This window comes from Aphelocoma coerulescens, chromosome 11 (genome assembly GCF_041296385.1).
Source record: "Aphelocoma coerulescens isolate FSJ_1873_10779 chromosome 11, UR_Acoe_1.0, whole genome shotgun sequence".
Taxonomy (NCBI): Eukaryota; Metazoa; Chordata; class Aves; order Passeriformes; family Corvidae; genus Aphelocoma; species Aphelocoma coerulescens.
This window is the reverse complement of record NC_091025.1, coordinates 9,784,889-9,808,249: the sequence shown is the minus strand read 5'-3', so window position 1 is coordinate 9,808,249 and position 23,361 is coordinate 9,784,889. Positions and strand designations below refer to the sequence as shown.

Here is a 23,361-nt window from a genome sequence, read left to right as displayed (position 1 = left end):
GTTAAAACCTCGTGATGCTGCCATAATGTAGTTTCATTGTGTGGTTTCAGTTTCACAAAATGAAGTGTATTGCTTTGTCCTACTTGCAGCAGGGCAAGAGTGAATTACCATTCGTTTCACATATCAGAGAAGAGAAATGGTCAACAAAAAGTAAAGTAATTTTCATATAAGAAATTTATTTTGCTTTTTCCTTAATTTTATTTCAGTGCTTTGAATGTGCCAGTCACTGATCACACTTTTGAAGATTGCAGACTGATGATTTCAGCAGGGCAGTTGACTTTACCCATGGAAGCTGGGCTGGTGGAGTTCACCAAAATTAGCAAGAAACTCAAGTAAGGGAAGTTTTACCTGTTGGTAGGGTAATTATTAAAGTGCTGCAGGTGTTGATGGCCATCTGCCAAAGGTTAAATAACCAGAAAACAGACTTGGCCTTGTATAATACAGTGTATTTATGCATAAAAATTACATAAATTATAAGGAAATCAGAGATGAGGAAAATCCCAGTAAGAAGTAATCCCAAGTAATTTTTGTCACCAGTGTTGCAGGAGGAAAGATTGTTCTAATCTTTTATGAACTTATCTCACCAAAGGGTGAAAGAAGTAGAGCAGCACCTATTTTAAGGACTTGATGGTAATCTTGGTGCAAATTTAAAATGCTTTAGTGGTGAGGCACTGGCAGCTTGTGGCAGGAAGTAAAAAGCCTTATTTCCAGCCTGAAACTTCAGCTGATTGTTCTTAGGTTTACTGTGTAGCCATGTGTCAGTAGTGATGTCAGCTTTTTCTGTCTGGATACAGTGGAATTTGAGGACTGAGCCATGCAATTATACAGCAACTCCATCAAATAACCTGGCATGGCTGTGGTGAAATCTGGATGTGTGTACTAAATCTTGACTTATTATTTATGTGCTGTATATCCATTTATAGAACTCAATCTGGAATAGTTACCTGGCAATCCTAATTATTCTTACAGAGGTGCAATGGTGTGTTTCTGCAGAGATCAGACACTTCTGGGGCTCTAGCAATACTGCTGTTTGGGTAGAGAGTTTGCTAATAGAGCTGAGACCTGCTCCCTCTGTCAAGGAAATACTTACCCTAATGCATGATGCAGCAAAATATTGCTACACCTGAATTTATGGTAATGAAAAGCTCTCTGCTGGAGTAGCCTAGTAACTGGACAGACAGTTCTAGGTTTGGGAAGTTACTCTATGGAAGTTTGACATACCCAAGCATAGAACTGCCTGCTTTTGATATTAATAGCCAGAGGAGAGCAGTCCTTAATTGCTGATTTAAAGTAAAATATCTGGTCTGAAGTAAAGCATTAGAAATGCTGTACACACATGCCCTGTTTGGCAGTTTTCATCTTTTAACACTGTAATAACTCCTACTGAAATTCCATCTGTCCAAGTACTGCTGTATGGAAATATCTCTTCTCCCTCATGTTTGCATAGCCTAAAATGGAATCATGTCAGAGAGCAGTTGGATACTTTTGCTGCTATTGCAAGTGCTTCCAAAGGGGGAAGAATTGGAATTGAGGAGTTTGCCGAATACTTGAAGCTGCCTATCTCAGATGTCCTCAGAGAGCTGTTTCTACTTTTTGACAGGGTGAGTAGTTGGTTAACTGACTTTTTGACAATATTTTGTTAGAAATCACATCCCAAAATGGTATTTATTATAATTCATTATGTCCAGCATAGTAAATGCTTCTTGGTTAGCAGTTTCTGTAAGCAAAGTAGGTGACTCTTACAGTTTCGTTCATAAGTTTCGATGGAAAAACATTTATCAGTTTCTGCCTTGTGAGATGGCAGCCATCCCTTGGACCAAGTTGCTGCAGCAGTATCAGACAATAATCTTTATGCTGGTAATAGCTGAATATTTTACCTTCCACAGATTTTGATCTTATGTACATTTTGATAGCTTAGTTCGCTGTTGTAATTAAGTAGATAATTTAAGGCAGAGTGAAGCTAACGGGATTGTTAACTAGAACACTGGTGTTTCCCCCTAGTCAGTGCTAATCTCTCCAGTTTTCTACTTCTCTCTGAGGATGATAAATATGGCTACGTTTCTGACTATACCAGAAGCATCAGTGACTAGAACAGAGATAGAATTCATCTTCCTTCTAGGCCTCCACATGTGCTACAGTGCACACAGCCTGTTGTCTTGAAAGTGTCTGGAAAGTGGACTGGAGGTTTCCTCTTACCGTAAGAGCTTTCCCAACTCACCATCACTCTTCCTGATCAGTTAGCCTTAGCAATACACCTGTCCTTGGGAGGCTACAGTCTATGCTGTTTAAAACTGTTTCAGGATTTTTCCAGATAAAAAGTTTTTTACAGGCTCTAAAATAGGAAAAGAGTCAGATGTATTTCCTGAACTGCTGAATGCCTTGAAGCTGTAGCAGAGCTAGGTACTCTTCCTTTTGTCATTCCTGGCTCCCCATCTTGGACCATTGGCTCCTGAGGCACATAGTCTGAGTCCTGAAGCACAGTACATACATCAGAAATGTGCTGTGGCAACCATAGTAATTAAGGGCAATCAAGACTCCTTTCACTTTTTTTATATGGCACAACATCAGTGAATAGAACTAGTGAAGTAATGCTCAATTCACTAAAAATTTAAGGGAATAAAAGACTGTAAAAACAAACAAGTGCGAGGCTGCATTCACCTTTAAGGAGATCAGCACAACTGAGGAAGAGTCACGCTCTTGTAACAAGGCTGTTTCCCAATTGCTTCAGGTATGAGCAAAGGCATTCTGAAAGTTCTGCTTTGTGGCTTTCAGCCTCATTATTTTTTTCTCTAAAATGGTTCCTCAAATCACATAAACATAACTATGCAAAGAAGAAAAGAAATAAAGGCGTATCAACACCTGACAGAAACTAGTGAGACTTAACTCTGGCAGCCAGAGACATGCACAGACATGGTGAAGTCTAAGCATGCAGATAAGCTGTGTTTTGCCCACGCCCAAGTCAGACACAAAACAGCTTCGGAGAGCTACAGAAGCACTGGATCTCTGAGGAACTCTCTTCAAAAAATCTTCACCATGTTCCTTGCTAAAGCTTTGCTGAGCGGAGGAAGTGGTAGCAGTCGTGGAGGGAGCCTTGCACGTGGGCTTGGAGGTCTCCTAACAGGAGGTGGAGGTGGAGGGAATATTGGAGGACTTGTTGGAGGTCTCGTCAACCTTATAAGTGAAGCAGCAGCTCAGTATAATCCAGAGCCACCTCCACCTCCTCGCAATCATTTTACAAATGTAGAAGCTCAGGAGAGTGATGAGATCAGACAGTTTCGGCGCCTGTTTGCCCACCTGGCTGGAGATGATATGGAAGTGTGTGCCACAGAGCTAAGGGACATCCTGAACAAAGTCCTTTCCAGACACCAAGACTTGAAGACGGATGGCTTCAGCTTAGACACCTGCCGTAGCATGGTCGCCGTCATGGACTGCGATGCAAACGGCAAACTGGGCTTTGAAGAGTTCAAGTATCTGTGGAACAACATCAAGAAGTGGCAATGTGTGTACAAGCAGTACGATACTGATCAGTCAGGTACTGTTGGGAGAGCTCAGCTGCCAAATGCCTTGAAGGCTGCGGGGTTCCACCTGAACGAGCAGCTGTGCCGGGTGATTGTGCGCAGATACGCCGCCGAGGACGGCAGCATGGATTTCAACAGCTTCATTAGCTGCCTGGTGCGGATGGACAGCATGTTCCGCGCCTTCAAGTCCCTGGACCGAGATGGAAGCGGCCGTATCAAAGTGACCCTTGAAGACTGGCTGCAGCTGACCATGTATTCGTGAAGGCGTGGCAAAGAAGCAGCTTTGTCTGGAAGATACGTGTGGAAGACTGCAATCCTCTGCTATAGAACTGTAGTCTTTCCCTGTGGTCTTTCTACAGCACATATAGCTAGTGGTAGATGGCTCAGCTTCAACTCTAGTGATTCCTCTTGTGCATGCACTAGTTTGCTTTTCTGAAGGGTTTGTGTAGGTTGTTGGTTGGGCAGTTGCATAAGTCTGTCTTCAGAACACTAATTCTAGACTCTAAGGTTAGGGAATATGTTGGAAAGATCAAAGCTTAGTTATTTTTTCATGTAAAGTGGCTTGTATATGAGTATAACTATTATATAAAAAGCTCCTAAGTTTGGTGTTGATGTTGCTGTTCTCATTTGTCAGCAGTCACTAAGCTGGAATAAAGGGCACTTTGCCTGAAGGCAATCACTGGTAAAGAGTCTTATGCAGTTATTTCTAACAAGGGGAAAAACATTAGAGTTGCAATAACTGTAATGATTAGTGAACTTACATAATCATTCCATTTCCTTTCTGCTTCTGCTTTTTCATACTTGGCTGCTGAAGCAAAACCTGAGTGGTCCTGTCAGTTCTATCCAGTGGCCAGGACAAAACTGAACTCTTACATGAGGCTACTTTAGCAATGATATTCTCCTTCCAACAGTTCTATGAACTAGTCTTTTCTCTCTTTCCTTCAAGCCTAAGTATAGTTATAAAGCAAACAACTTAAAATACTCCATTTATATTTAGAGGAACTTGAAATAATTATGCAGTCACATAGCAGACAGACAGCCAAAGTCAGCCTCTGGCTATCTGAGTTAAATTTCATCAGAGTGCAGCATCCCACTCAAGGTAGTTATGCAGTTCTGGCTAAGATGTCAACTTTTGAGTAAAAAAATTTAAAAAAAAAAGTTGATCAAAACAGCTCTTGAACAAGGCAGATTTCTTGGCAAGGCTCTGCTGCTTTAAACGAAAATTGTCTTGGGTGTGTTTGAGCTGGCTGGAATGTGAAAAGATGAGTTAAATAGGCAGCCTGGCTCTAGAAGCAGTCTCCAGATGTGAGAGTCCACCCAGGGACACAGCAGTGACTCATTGAGAAATACCACACAATACCTGCAGGCCATCTGCATGTTAATTGGGTGCTGTGGTTTGGTTTGGTCTGTAGATTTCCATAGCTTTGTTTTCTAAATCTTGCCCTTACACTTGGTAAATAGTGTTTTCCAAATTGATGAGATATCCTCCCTGGTATACTTGCAGAAATCTTTTACTTGAAACTAACTTAAAATTTTTGCCCAGACTTATTTCCTCCTGTACTTTGTTTAACAGCAAGCTGGGTAACAGAAAAATATTCATATTGTCCCAGATGAAAGGGGTCAGTTCCTTCTGAACAGCATTCATCCTTCTCCCAATTCTTCCGTGTGGAAAAGCACACAGTTATCCTTTGTGCCACATAGTGCCACTTGGGCTCTGAGTAATAGAAAAGTGAGCAGGAGGTAAAGTGAGATACCTCCTCAAAAGGATTGATGAAGTAATACTTTATACTGCATCTGGCTTGCAGTCCCTGTGCAAATCTAAATGGAGAATGCTCATGACAATGCAGCTTTCTTGTTTTCCCAAGTCTGATATTTACTGTATTATATAAAAAACCCAACAACAAAACCCCAGTTACCATAGCATGCTATAGTGAAAATAGTAGCAGAGAGCTGGCTTCCTTAAAGAAAACAAGTGTTGTTAAGGTTACATTATGTTTTGATTGGTTTGTGTAGCATAACTACAAATACCCAAATTCTGATGCTCTACTTTGCCATTTAGAGAACTGGAGCTCAGCTCACACGTTGCTTCCTTAAAATGTTCTTGGGTACATAGGCTGCAAACACAGTTAGATATGTGTAGAAAGACAATTGCAAATGCTTTTTGCTGTGGTGTTACACAAGCACTGAAGGTTTTACTGCATTTTCAGTTTAACTCCCATCTCTTTCTCCAGGCAGCAACCTCATCATTTCTCCTTAACCAGAATGCCAGAGCATTTGGAAGTTAGCCAGCGTCCTAGAGTTTAGTAGAACTAGTCACAACATGATCTTGCAAGCATAGTAACTGTATTTCCTACTAAAATGGCTGAAGTTCTGTCTATCAGACTGCACTCAGTTTGGATTACTGAGTTTTAGCACTTTAATGAAAGTAATATGACCCTTATTTTGTCTTTTTTCTTCTAATATTTCCATGTGCAGCCACATCTGTGTTAACTTCTTTCAGAAGTTGTTTTTAATAAATTATTTTAAAGTTTACTTCCCAATTCTTTTCCTGTGATACGTATTCTTAACTTTAAAAATAAATTTTTGAAATATTCTAATCACATCAAACAATCCTTTGCTAAGAATACAGTGTAAAAAACTGTCCAAAATAATATTCTATGGAACTTTGAACAATTATTATCTACACTCTTGCTTCAGTTGTTTTAAGACTTTATGTTTGTAATGTTGCACTTCAAAGTTAGATCTGTTATCTCTCAGAACTACAATGCAGATAAAATACTTAAACTCTGCACCACAAGAGCACAGATTTGTAAATAAAATTACATGTATTGGACAACATTGTCCTTTTCAATGATTAAAAAACTGTCAAAAGTTATAACCCTTAGACACACATGAAAGTAACTTAAAAGTTCATATCTTTTTTCATGTCTTTGCTCAAAAGTTTCCCTGAAATTCACAGGTTTCTGAAGTAGAAGATGTTCAAAGGTTGCATGTCTTCAAAAAAGATTGGTTAGACCATCAACAGAAAGAAAATAGCAGTGGTCTATGCAAAAGAATCCTGCCTTGGTTTTGAAGGCTGAATAAAACTGTATCTTAGAAGTTTGAAATCCTGTAGAATGTATAGCTTGATGATGACAAGTTCATAATACTGATTTTGTTATATTCCTACACATATTTTGTTAATCAAGAACTATCTCAAAATCTAAATTCAATTACTAAAATCCCTGTTTCATAGCACCCAAAATTTTCAAAGCGCTCTACAGAGCAGCCTTAGTATTCTCCCCTGGCATATTGCAGTGTTCAGCAGCAGAAAACCAGGAGCAGAAAGGTTAAGGTTGGTATGCTCAAGTGGGCATTAGAAGTTGGTAGGAGAGCCAGAAATAGAATCCTGGTCTGGCTCTTTGCTGCAGATTTACCCAGGAGATCAGCCCTCTCTCACTTGCCTGAAAAAGTTTTGTGCTGTTCTCAGATGTAGGGACTCCACTTGTTAAGAAAATGTTTTTCTTCTTGAAATGCACAACACATTATCCACAAAGGGAACTCTGCTTTACACTTCAGTTTGCTTTTAAAACATTTTTGATGAGTGCCCTTATTGTGAATATTCAAAACAATGAACTACTCGTCATCTCTATTATGCATCATTAACTGCTCTGTGTCCCACCACCTAAGATTTACAGGTGACTTTTTCCCAGACAGATGTTTCCCAAAGCACTCAAGAAACTTTCCAGTGTGGTGACAGAAACACTACTGACATAAGCATAGATTTCATCAGGCATCTGCCATTCTCCCTATCTGCAAATATAATGTAGCTTACATAGAATAATCACAAATCCCATCAAAGCAAGCTTCAAATGTTTTGTTGATGTAGCTTTGTAGTTAACACATTGAAATGTTTGTTCAGATCAAAACTGGAATTATTACAGAGGCTGTTCCAATGAATTCCTTGCCTTTCTGGCTTAAAAGGTAGGACAGTGCATTGGCTCCCAAATAGCATGTGGGGCAGTGCAAAGGCTTCAAAGGAAAGCTTAAGATAAACCAAGTAGATTTGGTTGTCCTTTCACTGACATATATTTTATTGCTGAAGGTTCAAACTCAAAGCAACAGCCTCACTCTTTGCGTGTTGATTCTGGGCTGTTGCATTGGTCTCTGAACTTCAGCAAGTGCCAGTGCTGCATGCAGTCCTACAGTTAACCCAAACGTGGATTCCAGTTATTCCTAGAGCCTTCCTGAAGTCCTTGTACTAAAGAAAAACTTTTAAGTTGTTTTAAATCTTTGTTTGTAATTTTTTGTTCATAAAATAGAAATCGATATCCAGTTTGTAGCTGTTAAAAACATGTATATTGCTACTCCAGCCTTACCTATTTAGTGAGCTGTTAGGTTTTTCCCAAGAAGAACAAAAACCTCTAGTATTGTAAACTGTCTTAGTGCATGTTGTGTTTGATTTACAGAATAGCTTTTAAAGTGATTTGCAGTATTAACTGTAACTACTGCCATGCATGTTTGGGTTACAGAATGGAGATGGCACCATCGACTTCAGAGAGTATGTAATTGGTTTGTCTATTCTTTGTAATCCAGCCAACACAGAGGAGACTATTCGGATGGCATTTAAGGTAAGTTCAATTTAGTGTAAATCTACAAACCTGACAAATCAAGACTGACTGTAAGTCTGTTAGCTTTCAAATCATAAGTTTATACCTTCAATCTGTTATGCAAATGTGAGTAATTCTCTTAAACCAATTGACATTTAGAGTGTGAAAGGGAGGGGAAGAATTGCAGGCATCATAGAAAAGAGTTTCAAAAGCCATCTGAAGGCACTAATGAATATGTAACTTGGCAGGCTAACTCCAAAAATGATTCAGCAGCACTTGCAGGTTTTTTTGCCTGAGGTTTTTTTCTACTGTGATTCTTCAATGTCACAATAGATGGAGTAATATCCTCTTGTGGGTCAAGCCTCACTAGAGTCATTGTTCGTAACAAAGAGGAGGGGGGAAAAAAATCAAGGGCTGTTCAGGACTGGCACATTCAAAATTGGGCTGCATCTAAGAACTGCTGGCTTCTCCTGTGGTGTCCAGTTGTACAAGCAGTAGCTGCTTTTCCATCTCAGGTACATGCAGGCAGTACATGACCAGGGATGCCCATGTGGTGAATCCTTGGCTCTTTTTTTAGTAGCTCATTGACACAGATCCAGTTATTTCACCCATTAATCTGTTTTACAAACTCTATTGAACAATATATTGCGCTACCGCTCATGTTCTTCATAAGCTGGGTGCTTCTTAGTACTGATGCATACTTGGGAAGTACCAGAGATTTTGTGGCAATCCATTATATCCACTGGCTTCTTTTCATATAAGCACTAGAGCTGTTCAAGGTGATTTGTGGTGTTTTTAGGAATGTTTTATCAGTACAGATTCCTATGAAGAAGCAAGCCTAGCAGCTGTTGTTGCTGTTCCATTGTGTTGTTTCCTAAACTATACTCTTCAGTATCTTAACAGGTGTGCTGATTATAAAATCAGTAATTTGTTTTAATTTCCAGTTTTAGCACAAAACAACTGGTTAAGCTGGTAAAAGCCTTTTTCAGTCTAAAATGGAACTATGGGTTCCTTTTGCTGCTCATTTTCTGTGCCACTAAATGTCTTTTCCTCCACAATGGCAGAGTTTGCTTGTAGCAAGTACTTAAGAATTACAGCCATCTATCCCTTGTATTTCTCCAGGGGTGATTCATAGCAGATGTTTACTGTCACTGCACTGGGAATGATGGGATGATCAGTGTACATCAACTGCCTGCATTCCAGGAACCAAAATTCCTTGTTAATTACAATAATTCCTTAGTGGGTGACCAATCACATACACTAAAATTTAGATATATTATGTCAGAACATAAACTATGATATCAAGTTTAATCTGAGAACAGATGTGCCATAACCTAAGGAAAATGGAGACTAATATCTTAAGATGTTCCAGTATAGACTGGCTGAATCCAGTGGACCCTTAGCATAGCTCATGAGGACAGTAAACATACATCTTTGTTTATGTTTTATCAGTTTTGTATTATTTTGACCACTGAACCAACACTGTGAGGTTTGTTTGTTTTGGCAGAATGTTCTATTCCCAACTATAGCACGGACATTGCTCTGCTAAGTGTCTGCTTAGTCTTATTCCAGGGAAAACGCACAAAATCTTTTGCAAGATGAAGCAGCTGAGATGCAGCCAGGCTCTTGAAATCCCAGGCATTGTTCACAGAGCTCCTGAATGCTAGAAAGCCACTATGAGTGGCTAATGTGCACAGAGGGTTCATAGGCAAAATGATGTCAAAGGACTTCTACACATTCTGTCTCTTCCAGCTCTTTGACATGGATGAGGATGACATTATAACAGAAGATGAGTTTGCTTCTATTATTCAGTCAGCACTGGGACTGCCTGAGCTTGATGTTTCCTTGCTCTTTAAAGAAATAGATGCAGATGAAACTGGAAAGCTTTCCTATGGTAAGTTACGTCCTTTTGTTTTGTCAACAAACAATGTCCAATTGTTTTGTCAAAATTGACAGGAGGTTTCTTTTTTTAATTCCCTGAAATTCCCTGATTGTTCTCATACCTTGTATCTGGGGAGAACTGTTCAAGCACAAACCTAGGTACTTTGTCTGATACTCCTGGGTTTTTTTAGAGGGAACTAACTGGAGATCAGCTTCAGTAAAAGAAGCAGGCACTGAAATTTTCTTTGATTCTGTTGCTGCACTATAGCATCTGTGTTTTTTAATGTTTTTCAGAGGAGTTCAAGAACTTCGCACTCAAGCACCCAGAATATGCCACGTTGTTTACTACATACATAGATCTACAGAGACACCAGTTAGGTATGTTTGAGGAGAATGACACTGAGCCACTCACAGGCAAACGCAGCCCAGTTAGGAGTACAGCCCTAGTCTCAGAAATAACCCCACTTGCAAGAAATAAAGTCTTTCCTGAAGGCAATGAAGAGGATAGCTCAAGTACCTCTGACAAAAAGGATGATTGAGAAGAGTTAAATAATTCAGCTCTTGAATTCTACAGGATTTTTTCCCTAGCTGTTCATAAGCACAACTGATGTAAAATATAGATGGAAGTTACAATTTTTAAAAAGTTCCTTTTTTTATACTTTCATGTCAGGAGGAGTTATTCCTGTTTGATTGTAAGGGGAGAAACCACTGTTCAGTCATTAATGTCAGTATCACAGTACTGGGAATGTTGTTCAGTGTCTTCCAAGTTCATGCTTCCACAAAAGTAACAGGTATGCTAAGAGGGGTACAAGGCTCCAGCACTGCAGTGACCTCTCAGAATGGAGACTGAGGAGTCCACTTGTCTAAAAACAAGTGGAATTTTTGGTGCTGCTCAATTCCTCTACATCCCCACCATAACCTAAGGGAAAAAAATTATGCCAGTGTTTTAATTTGCAATATCACTTAGCCATTCTCAAGTTTCTGAGTTACAGCAACACAAATGAGTTACAGGAAGCTGAGAGTTGAAGATAATGATTTTTGGCTGTCCTTAGATTTCCCTTAACTGCTTATGAACCAGAAAGCCTAAGCTTCTGAACAAGACATGCTGGTTCACTGATGTTAACAGACACCACTTTAGGCCTAAGGGCTGGTGACAGATGGAAATGGCTGCACTTCTAACAACAAAAGCTAATTGGAATTCCAAGATAGCAGCTTACAGTCTAGAGGAAAATGCAGACAGTAAGACCCAAGAATTAATGGACTATTTCAAAATAAATACAATGTTGTTTACAGTAACAACTGTTCAGGATCACATTGGGAGGAGCATTTCAAACTTTAGTGTATTTTTTATTCTCGCAATTATCAACAGAGGAATGTGACCTTGCTGTGCAAAGCTCAAAAGGCAAATATGCTGTCAAGCCATAGTTCTAGTACTTGGTATCTACTCTAAAGTTGTCTCCTAGAAACCATGTTTGCATTACTGTGCCATTACTCAGCGTGTTCTTGGGGTTTGGTTCAAAACCAAGCTCTGTCTAGTCAACGATTTGAGTATGTTTTGCCTCAGTCCTCTCTGGTGCCCTGGAAATTGGGCCTTTACCTTTTTCCATCCTTCCTCTAAATGCACTTTCTGCCATATTTAAAATACATAGATACTTAGGCAAATACTTCTCAATAAAAACTTGGAAAGGATGAAATGAGACGATATTTTCAAATTAAAACTTAGATGAGCAAAGCCTAGACTGTCTAGTACCAAGAATAACCAACTTTCAGCAGATTTTCATATGGGAAATGGTAACCTCTTCCTCTAAGTTATTGCTTGCAGTCTGGCCACAAGCTCATTTCCATGTTTTACCTTTCTCTGTTTATAATTGTGCCTCTCCTGATGTTTCATGTGCTTAAAATAAATGTATATTTTTTAAAAGACTTTACTTGAACAGCTGCGTCTTTTTAGTAGAGTGGGAAGGGTAGAAGGGTACTTTGTCTACCATAAGGGGCTGGGGGGAGGTTTCCAGGAAATCATGCTTAAGATGTCTTACCTTGGTAAACTCAGTGCCACCTGAAGTTGGCATTTTCAGTTCTTTGTACAATGGCATTTTGCTTTATGGTAGGGCTGGAACAATAGGACAGGACCAATGCTCCTCCAAAGTGTTACTTCTGGTGGCTGCCTCAACGAGAGGGAATATGATACAAAGGTCTTAAAATTCATGGAGAGAGACCTCCATTTTTGGATGGAAAATAAGACAGCACCATTTACATATAAAATGAGTGACCTCAGCCGCAGCTGAGATGTAACAATCATGGCTTTGTGTATTGTGAACATTAGGAGTATTTTCTCCCAAGTGGAGAAGGAGAAACAGGAGTTACTGTACAGTTAACTGGCATACATGTTAATTCTTAGGAAGGATGCTTTTACCTAGCATGTTAACCAAAGTCTCAGCTTTTCAACCAGCACTAATCTTTTCAAAGATGATGTCTGTCCCAATGAGTAAGAAAAAAGATGGGTGGGCGAAGATGACAAAGGAAACCACTTCGGGGTCTTGGGATACAAAGGCTGCCTTAGACACACTCCTGCTGAATCCAGCCACGTTCAGCACCAGGAGCTGTGCAGCCCAATAGGCACATCACCTTTAGTGATTTTATAAAAATCTGTAAATCACAGAATCGCTCTGAAGCTAAAAATATTATGTATATAAATCTACCTATCCCAGTAGTTAGAGGAAAGGCCACAAATGGGTTTGGTATGTAGCAGTGATTCAACCATGGTCTGAAGAGAAATTAGCTAAACACTAGAGACACTAACTCAATAGACACACATCTGCTGGATGTGCGGGAAGGGAATACATTAATTTCTAGGCATCACTGTGCCTCAGGGAGCTTTTAAAAGGACCAAACTAAAAGCAGTCTGCAATAAACAGGCATTACATTAAGTGGCAGAGCAGGAACTAAACAGAAGGAGAAGGTTAAAAATACTGAAGAGAAAATGGCTCTCAATCAGACATTGAGGAATGACACCTTTCTGCCTGAGACTTCCTGAGGTGTGAGTTCGTAAGTCTACCGGCTGCTTAAGGATCATTGCAAGTCCTGCACAGCAGAAAGGTATATTTGGTCCCATGTCACCCTAGGTAACATCATTTATTTAATCAGCACTTCTCTGTCTTTCTCTGACATGGATTTGATGATAAATCCTTCATGGATACAAAAATAAGACACTTTAAAATATGCAGAAACTCCAGCAATCTTAACAAGGGTAAGAATCAGACATGGACAAGTCTATTACAAGAGGAAAACACAACTTACAAGAATACAGGCCCATTGGGATGCTGCTATTCATGAAGTTTGATAACTATATACACTATGAATAAATCTCATTTACATTTTTTAAACCTAGGCTCCTTTTCTGAACACATGGAAGGCAATGTCAGGTCACCTAGAAAAGCGAACCTTTGTTCACCCTGGAACAAGGAAGACACAGATACTGTAAATCCTATCTGTTTAAGGAAGGTAAATCAACAGGGTCTCCACTGGCCACACCAGAGGTTTATTTCTGAGACAAAGATCTTTCAATCCAAGAAAATTAAAACTAGTTGTACTTCCTTTGCTCATCAGTGTCACTGCCTAAGTAAGTGGAAACAGAGATGACACATCCAGGTTTCATGTCAGGTTATACTTGTATAAGATCTGGTCCTAAACTGCCAAAATCACTTAATTCCTGCCTGGTTGCTGTCCATCAGCAGAACTATAAGGAGCAGTAACACTTTGATGGAAAGCATCTGAAAATGGCTCTCCTCACAGTCAATAGCTGTGCAGCACCAGTCAGAGTCACCAAGCCATGGCATGACTGCTGCTCCTGAACTCTTGTGCTCATCTGCATCAGAACAAGTGAGGTGCCAAATCATGTTCCCACAATGTTCCTGTGAGTGTTACATCCTCTTCCTCATCAGCTTGCTCCATGGCATGGGGGATGCAGGGGAGGCAAAGTTCAGTGATTCCTAAATGGTTTGCAGGGGAAATTTTGCATGACAGTTGTGTGCTCTATCTGCCTGTTCATCCCTTCTCAAGAACCAGCAGGACTAAGAGCCCCAGGCGTCCAGCCAAGGGTTGTGTTGTCTGATAGCTCTAATGACCATTCATAGAAGAGGTGCACAGGGTGAGGGCTGCCTGGACACATCTGCCACCTCCCTTGCAATTCCCATCTAAAACAAAGTATTCCCTGGGCATCAGAAGTCTGAGAAACATTTGTCAAGACCTTTCTTCGATGGTGGTCAGCCCACCAGGACCCTATTCCTCAGGCACCATGCCAGTGCAAATGAATACACCATTCTGCCTGAGCAGGCTTCTGGTGGTGTTTGCATAGGTGCCAAGATCTACTCAGAGCCCATGGATGTGGAAAATAGGGGCCTGAAGCTTAGAAACAAAATGTAAAAAATGACCCTACATACACAAACACACCCACACTCTGGACAATGCTGGGAACTGTTTGACCGCAGCCTTCAATGAGGAATGCAGCGTGAGACTTCATGCTGAGAGTTACACTGCTCTCAGTTTGAGAATGCCATAGGAGAAACTCTAAAGAAAGGCTTGGGAGGTTGGTAGCTATGCTCTGTGTGATTTGCTGGAAGACTGGACTATGGTCAGTGCCCTTTGCCTTACCTTTTTCCCTTCTGTTTGGCATCTCTTGAAACAACCTACCTTTCTCTCCACTTTCTCCCTCCACATTTCCACCTAAAAATAGCTACTACCATTAAGTTATATTCCACAATGATTAAAGTTAAATGGGAAGATTAAAAAACAAAAATTACCAAATTCGGTGGGATTCAGGGGCACATGCAGTATTCAGGTAACTACTTTTACTGGCCTGCAGTAAGGGCAAACTTGTCAAAGGTTGAAAGGGATTTTAATGACATTGAATTAATTAATTTTAAATCTTTACTCAATGAAGTAACATTTGTTAGACTGACTACCAGTAGGGAGACGTTTGTCAGCAGTGCTTAAGTTGGCAGACTCTCTGTTACTATACATAGCCAGAGGCAGAAAGTAAACATCTTATAGGATTAGCAGCTCTGTTCATAGCTGAGATGAAATTTGAACATTTCATTAGTATAAGATTGATTCTGACATTTCATAAAGCCAAAATGCAAACAATAAAATGTGTCTGATATAAATACGGTATGCAGCACTTACTCAGATAAAGTTCAAGAAGCACAGCAGGTTTAGTGCCATGACAAAGGAAATACAGAAGGGTCATTTAAGGATCCAGCTTCTGCTAAGCACTTCAGTGTATACTTAATCCTGTAGGTATCAACCAGATACTTTGTACTTATTAAAAGCAGAAAACAATATTGATAATGAGAAAACAGGATTTTCATGGAAAAACTTTCCATGGCTAGTTATTGTAACCATGGTGAGAACAGCATCACGATCATCAAGGAACACAATATCACAAGTGATGAAGTTTTATTTATTGTGCCATCCTCTTAGTTTAAGATACTCTGTAACAACCACAACTTAACTGATGAGACTTCAGACACACATGACAATGTTATAATAGAAAATACTTCATTACCTTAGCTAGGCACAACTTTTTAAGCCCCTTTCTGCTGTAACAGGTTGAAAGTAAATATATGCCCCTCCTCTAGTCTCACATCATGGTTATTCTAGGTTTTCATGGTATTACGTCCTTTACCATGCTGATCATAAATCAGTATTTCCTTTTTTCATCAGTTAACCTTTATTAGAAGTTTTTATTGCAGAAAATTATCTGTTGAAAATCTTCTTTTTGATGTAAAATGAGGTTCAAGCAAGGCTCATCTCTAAAGCTACAGCTGCACGTGCATTGCTTTGTTCTATACTGGGCATAGGTAAGAACATTCATTTGAAGGAATGAGCATTCACCAGATTAGATCTGCCATTAAAGGCCTCCACAGAGGAACACTGCACAGCCTTGCCCATCTAATCCATTGCTCAATATTTTCTGCTGCTAGAAAAGTTTTTCTTTTGGTCTAGCCTGAATACTTTTTGCAGCTGAAATGATGTGTTCGCCTTACTCAAGGAGAATTCATTAATTTCTATTTCTCAGCTGGGTAACTGTTTATATCTGCACATACTTGTACCTAGATCTTATCATCATGCCTGTTTCACTCTTGCCTCTCCCAGCCTGCCTCTCTTCAGCCAAAAAGCAAAACCTCTTTCTTTTTTTCTTCACAGGTTGCACTTTCTAGACTACTGATTATTTTCATTTAGGTTCTCCAGAGAGAGAAGCTCTCAGCTTCAGCTCCAGATCTACCATTCCTCAGTAGACTAGAAGACTTTCTTTCTGTAGTTTGCAGTCAATGTTCCTGTTCATACACACACACTGTTAAGCTTGGCTTTTTTAGAATTCAGCATTGCCCACTATAGAGCTATCTCCAATCTAAAGAACTGCTCCCCACTTTCTCTCTTCCTACAGCTGCTCATTCCTGCCTATTGCAGTATCTTAGTTTTATCCTTACAGAATTTAAAAGACCCGTTTATCAATAACATTTTGATCAGTTCAAATTATTGTTAAAAACAGCTTTCTTATTTTACAAAACTCTTTATTTCCCTTTTGTTAAGGACATTATCTTCCTAAAACTTCAGTAAGCATTTGACAGTGCACTAGAAGCAAAGCACTACAGATTAGAGAGACATGATGAAAGCTTAGAGGCTATAGTTCTTCAAAAAGAATAATTTCCTTTTCAAAGGTAAACATCAGCCTTGCAGACAAAGATAAGGCCAAGTGCACAATTAGATACACAAGTCTGTGTTTCTGCTCATATCTCCTGATATCAAAGATTGCAGGAAAATTCAAAGTGTTTTCTTAAAATGTAAAAAAGAAATGAACAGGAAAAAGTGTAGGAGACTAGAAGGAGTCATACCAGAACTGCCAGCAGCTTTTAGAAAAGCTGTTTTCCTCAATGCCGGAAGTCTTTGAAACAGGAGATAACCAGCCATGAACTACTGCAGCCATTCAAAGCAGAAATCATTTGAAATGTTTACATTTTGCCCACTGGCCTTTCGAATGAAAGCATGCCAAACTCCATAATGTTATTTAATCAAGTCTTTAACAGCCCATCTCTTGTAAGCAGAAAAGTATATTGTCAATATACACAGTGGGGATAGAAACAGTGCCATTTTCACCTAAGTGGTTTGAGTTCAGGTTTGAACTATTATTAACTCAAAGCTGCACTAAACCTAAAACAACCTTTGAAATAAACACAGTCAGGAGCTATTCTTTCTACCTTTGGTATTACCAAATTTAAGGCAAAAGTCTACGCTTTATATAGCGCAAGTTTCTCTTTTAGTAGAAAAGTTATTTAGTGGACCAAAGAGAACCAGCCCTTTGGGCAACAAGTATTAGGAGAAGTTTTTGAAAAAACTCTCCATTGTAATTCATTTTATTAAAATGGACTTTGCGGCTTTAAGCAGAAGAAACAGCCATTGAAGTAAGTATTGTATAAAGCACATAAGAGTTTCTACATTTCCTGGATATTTAACAGTTTATAAGCAGACAAAGCAAAAGGAAAGCAACTACCCTGCCAAAGTTGCACAGGAGGGCACTGGTATAGCAGACATAGAAACACTAGAACAAAGAAACACATAGAAAACAAGGGAAACACAACACATAGAAACACAAGAATTCTGACTCCTAAATTACCCATGGGTGCTCATGGTGTTCCAAACCCTGTAGTCAAATTTGACATCCTTTGTTTTAACACTCCCACTAATTATTTATTTCAGAAGCAAGAAGGTGAACTCAGCATCAGACCATGAAAAGTATAGATTAAACAGATTTGATAGTTATGGCAAGATGATGCATTTAGAGTCTTCTAGCATCTTTTTCCCTGTCAAAATACTTGCGCCTCTTACCTGCAGCTATCTCTGACTTGTTTACTGTCACTAGGCATTTTTGTGATACCAAGCCTGATCCTTTCCACCATGATTCAGGGCATGCCAAGGTGCAAGAGAAAGAGATCTCAGTTCTCTATACAGTTACAGGGGTACATCAGCAAGCTCTGGCCCAGCAGACAGGTCAGTGTCTGACCTTCTGGTGGAGTCAGTCAGTCTCCATTTACTCTTCTTCCAGCCTAATGTGAACAATTTCACAGTAGACAAAAAACTCCTCCCCTCCATCTAATCTCTTATTATCTTCCCTAGTGGAGTCCATCTAGCTTACATCAAAGAACTGGTCTCGTTAAGCCATTGTTTTATAAATCTGCTAATATTTTTCCTATCCATAATACAGAAGACACTGCTGATAGAAATATATCAACAGGAAGACAAACAGGCAGCATTTGACATGCTATTAGTCTAAGTCTGGGTGGATAAATAAATCGTAGATCACATATTCACAAGGGGGAAAACACTGTTTATTTCCACTGGATTTATTACGCACACATCTCCCATACAGCACAGTGACAAAACACACCCCACAAAAAAGAATGTCACAATGTACCCAAGAAAGGACTGTTGATGAAACCGGGACAATGTATTCTCTCCTTAGAAAGTGCTTTGGTCTCTTGGGAATATGTCACACTGGTCACACAAAAATGAAGCCAGCTGGAAGTGTCCTTTAGTTATATCACTGTGTATGGCAGGGTAATTCATCAAGACTGAACCATTCCTAGACACTGGATGTTTCTCTGGAAGTAATTTGTTCTATGAGCGCAATAAATATTAAGTATTCCACCCCTTTCTTTAAAATTTTGAAAATTCCCACGCTATTCTTAGCTGAAAAATATATGCTAATCCTAGTCTGATTCTGAATCAGGCCTACCCATCAGTGTATCCCACCATCTCCTAACTGAGAAAATACAAAATAACTTCATGATGTTAGCCATCTACAGATATTTCAGCTCACCATGCTCTCCATAATAAATGATACTGATACAGCAAAGCTGAACCCAATTTATTTTGGTGACACTTCCTAATTAAAAACAGCAGTAAAGAAACCGCCTTGGCAATTGTTTCAGATGCAACCTTAACTATAAAAAAAGCCAGGATGATAAGGTTAGCATCTCTTCTCTCTGAAAAAGGGTACTTTGCAATCAGGTCACCCAAACTCTAAGGAATAAAACACATACGGATGTAGAGTCTTCAGTTTGTCATTACACAGGTGCCTGTAACCCACTGGTGCCATCCACTTTCAGACAGTGGGGAATTATTACAAAAAAAAAAACAGAGCTCTTTTTTATTTTTTCAGAAGCAGTTGCTTCAGAGGAAGTGTCTCAGGTAAAAATTTACCTTGATCTCTAGATAAATGCTGTGTGGAAGTATTCAGAGACAGAAGGTCATTTTATTTAAAGGGCAAAGGTGTCTTTGTGCCTAATGTACCATGTTCCAAAAGCTGCCTACAGCTCAGAAGACCAAGTATCAATAAAATACATTTTAAGTCTGTTTCTTCAGAAAACACAGTGCAGCTAGGCACAGGGCATGAAGATGGTGTGATAGAAGAGAAGAAAATTTCTATTAAATCCATTTTAGTTGTGAAAATAAGCTCTCTGGAGGACCTAAGCACAGGACTGGTAAGAAAGCACAAACCTCTCTTCCTCCACTGCTTTCTTAGGGCAAACAAAGACTGAGGAGAAGCCAGGCATCCTTCACAGACCTGGTGGAAGAACAACTTTCATCCTGGTAATTAGGCAACTGTAACCACAGGTACAGCAGAGCAGCACGACACAGACTTGTTGGCTTACAGGAGTAAGCCAAGTAATTTCCAGTCAGCACTGCAATGGGGGTAAGGGAAGGGCTTTGGCACCCAGTGCAGCAAACCCCAAGCATTTTCTGTGCTGAGAGCCTCACTTATGCACGAGGAAGCTCATCTCATTTCTATGGCACAGTCCCACACTGAGCAGGTTATTGCTGCTGAGGGTCGGGGCTGGCTCACCAGGCAGCTCTGTGTGTGCTGGCTCTTTTCCAACAATGGCAAATTCTGTTCAATTCTTTCATTATTCAGGGCTGGGTGAGGGAGCACTGCCACGGTGCCATATTTTGCTGTGACCTCCTCTTGCTTACAGGCTTCTAGTGGAACTAGTCAATGTTCATCACCATACTCATTTTACAACTCTGGGTTCTCATTCATTGATAAATGGTTCAAAGTCAGGGCTGCTGATCTCTGAATCCACTCATCACAAGAGAACATCTAATGAATAACTTTAATGGAACACATTCAGCCCTGGGTTACACCACAGACTGTCTTCCACAGCTCGAGCCTTACTTACCAGTCTTGCCACACAGCTGCAATCCCATATTGTTTCCTCTACTCCTTGACTGAATAAAAATATTTTTAGAGATCCCACACCATCCTACTCCAAAAAAAAGAGGAAATACAAACCACTAACCTAAACCGCAGTCTTCCAGGAAATATTAATGCTCTTCCAGCAATATTAATGCTAAAATCATGGTAACTTCAGTTGCATAATTATTTCACTCAATGTCTGACCACTAGCAATTTCTCAGAAGCAGATGAAATGAGATCTCCTCACTACAGGAAAAGGTATCCCTCATTTTTTTGTTTTAGATATCATTAAGCAACCCTGAAACTCAACTGCAACCCTCTAGGGAAAAGTTAAAGGTGATTTTTTTATACATATTAGAGGGAAATGCTTACCCTTACATTACAAATGGGTGGGTTTTCCCTAAGAAACTCTAAATAAAATCATACGTTAATTATGTTGCCAGGATCATTCCCTTACTGCAATTCAGTAAAGGCTGCATTCCCAACACAAGACAACATAGCAAATTTTAACAAATTCAGCAAACTTCGAGGAAGATTCAAAGAATGGCTGCTTCATTCCTGCAAAGGAGCCAATTAAAAGCCCAGCACTAAAAGGAATTTTGAATGTATTGCTCTTGAATGAAACAATGTTTGAAGAAGGAAATGAATTTGTTTATGAGACACATTGTTGGCTTTGCTGAGTTTTACTACCACAGTTTTCCTCCAAGAGGAAATACATTATTAAACAAGAAAGAAGAAAGCGTCTATCAATCCCAGTAAAGCAGCCTTGTGTTAATGTCAGCAATGACATGGCAAGGCTTCTACCAGAGTTTTATTTGGTATTTTTAATTATAAATCCTCCAGAGTTTCCAAGATCCAATCTACATTCAAATTCCTTCCAAAAGGTTTGGATTTTGATGTGAGTTTATTACATATTCTTATCTGATTATTTTTTTAGACTTGAATTCTTTAGGGTTTGGACTGGCCTTTATTTTGGGCATTTTACAGAGCCTATAACAACAGGGGCCAAACCCAACCAAAATACAAATAATAATTTATTCAGCACAGAAACCTGATCTTTTCATGTACATTTTTGGAAGCTGCATTATCAGGTAGATCTGCCAAGAAACAGAACCCAGAAAATAGGTCCTACCAACTGTATACCAGAATCAGAAAATTACATTGTATGATAATGAATTAGGCACAGTTAAGGAAGCATCAATACTGCCTTAGTGGTTCCTAAAAGTAAAAAACTGAATTAGTGTGCCATCAGAGCTGTGCTATTATACCACAGAAACACAGCACGAAGCTTCCAGCACTTCTCTGTTCCTGGCCTCAGACTCGTTCCAGTAAGAAGACTGTGCCCTGCTGCTGCCTCTGTAGCTCTGACCCATTTTCTCCTTCTCCCTGTAGGGTCTGGAACAAAGTTTTGCTGAGATCAACACAGAAGAGGAAGAAAGAATGAGGATAAGAGAAAATAGGGAAAAGTATAAGATAAATAATATGGGAGTCATCAGTGGTCAATGTTAATTATTAATTGATTGAGAAAGAGAATACTGAAGTGCTGTCGCTGCATGAAACCCTGCTTATGCCTCCTTACAGACACACAGATCAAGAGCTGTGGGGGATGAAGCCCATAGGAAAGGAGGATGTTGAAGACAACTGCAGCAATTCTGTACCAAAAAAAAGCAGACAAACTAGTCACTGACCTAGATGTTGTAAAATATGGATAGTTTTGCTTTCAGTAGCCCTCTCCCTGATGAAGTTATTTGCCATATCAACTTCATTTCGTTCTATCTTATTTTTTCTCTTCAAGTCAGCATATACTGGCATAACTATGTACACAATATTCCTTCAATGTAGAGTTTGCCTTCCAATTTTGACCTAGGGTCTCCTAGAGCACAGCCATGATGAAGAAAAAAAAATATGTAGGAAGAAGCTTCCCACTCTCACACAACTCATCCTCCCATCCTCAAACTCTGCCCTCTGATTCCCTTCCTGCTTTATTGAAAGGATGACTACGTGTTTACCTACTGGTTACATCTCAGCTCATTTATTTGAAATGAAGTAAGAAACAACTGATTCCTCAAATCTACGTCTAGCTTTGAAATCAGAATTTTCATTCCTCTTTCTTATATATCAAAGATTCCTTCCTGCTTAGGACAAGGCACAACCAGACAAAATTTGGTTTTAGCTTCAGCAGATCTGTATGGAATTAGTAGATCACAAAAGTATCATTTCCTGAAAGTGGCAGGAGACAGAAGATGTCTGGTGTACAAGAGGGTGGCTGTCAGAGGAATGTCAGAGGCAGAGCCATGTTCTAGTGCCAGTTCTTCTATTCATTTGTGCCACAGCAAAATATTAATTAAAACGTTATCTTAACAGCATTTCCTAAACTTTGCCTGCTTGACTTTGCATGCAGGACTGACCTTTCGCATTGCTATTCACAGGTCTCAAATATATATATGCTTCAAATCAGCACATTTGCTGCACCATTAGGGAAGTTTGGATCTTCCTCATTTTCAAAGCAGGTGTCTTTAATTTCTGTGGGAAACTGCTGAGCTCTAGTCTTTTCGGAGATCTGCAGTGTTTGGCTGGAACAAGAGCCCAGGCCGAGCCCAGGCCGAGCCCAGGCCGAGCCCAGGCCGAGCCCAGCCCCGGCTGCCCGCACGGGCTCGGCCGCGGCTCCAGGCCCCACAGCAGCAGCCCGAGCCGCGGCTGCTGGGCCCTGCCGGGCAGCCCGCGGCCGGGGCTCTCCCTCATGCCCGAGGCTGCAGGCAAGCACATCCAGCAGGTGGAGCTTTAGGGCAATCCAAAAGGCCGCTCTCCGCCTCTCCTGCCGCCGATCACGGAAAGCGGCTCTCACCGGCATCCCCGCAGCCAGCCGGGCAAGGCTTCCAGCCACAAGCGCAGAGCGCTCAGAGCGAGCACGGGCACGATTTTCTCTCTGAGCAGCCCGACAAAGCCAGTCTGGACAAACCCAACCCCCTCAGGGCACCTGGTGCTCCTGCTCTGCGGGACACAGGGAACACACCCGGCTCCAGCAGCCCCGCCGGGGCCAAGCTGCCTCCGCCACCTCGTGTGCCTCCTTCCTCGGCTCCAGGAGCCGTGCGAGCACATGCCCACTTTAATGTATGCACAC

General features: G+C 40.3%; 2 protein-coding genes across 2 annotated transcripts in view; both read left to right on the top strand.

Moving 5' to 3' along the window:
• LPCAT2 (lysophosphatidylcholine acyltransferase 2) overlaps positions 1–11,912 on the top strand; it is a 29,926-nt gene extending 18,014 nt beyond the window's left edge. The window contains exons 10-14 of the mRNA XM_069026736.1: positions 207–332; positions 1,448–1,601; positions 8,030–8,128; positions 9,860–10,001; positions 10,283–11,912. Coding sequence (XP_068882837.1) covers positions 207–332; positions 1,448–1,601; positions 8,030–8,128; positions 9,860–10,001; positions 10,283–10,527 — 766 coding nt within the window. The 3' untranslated portion in view covers positions 10,528–11,912. The remainder of the gene's footprint in view (positions 1–206; positions 333–1,447; positions 1,602–8,029; positions 8,129–9,859; positions 10,002–10,282) is intronic.
• On the top strand, positions 1,618–6,047 carry CAPNS2 (calpain small subunit 2). Its single transcript, XM_069026737.1, has one exon. It carries the CDS (start codon positions 2,911–2,913, stop codon positions 3,778–3,780), a length of 870 nt encoding a protein of 289 aa, XP_068882838.1. The 5' UTR covers positions 1,618–2,910; the 3' UTR covers positions 3,781–6,047.
• Positions 11,913–23,361: the final 11,449 nt, after the last annotated feature.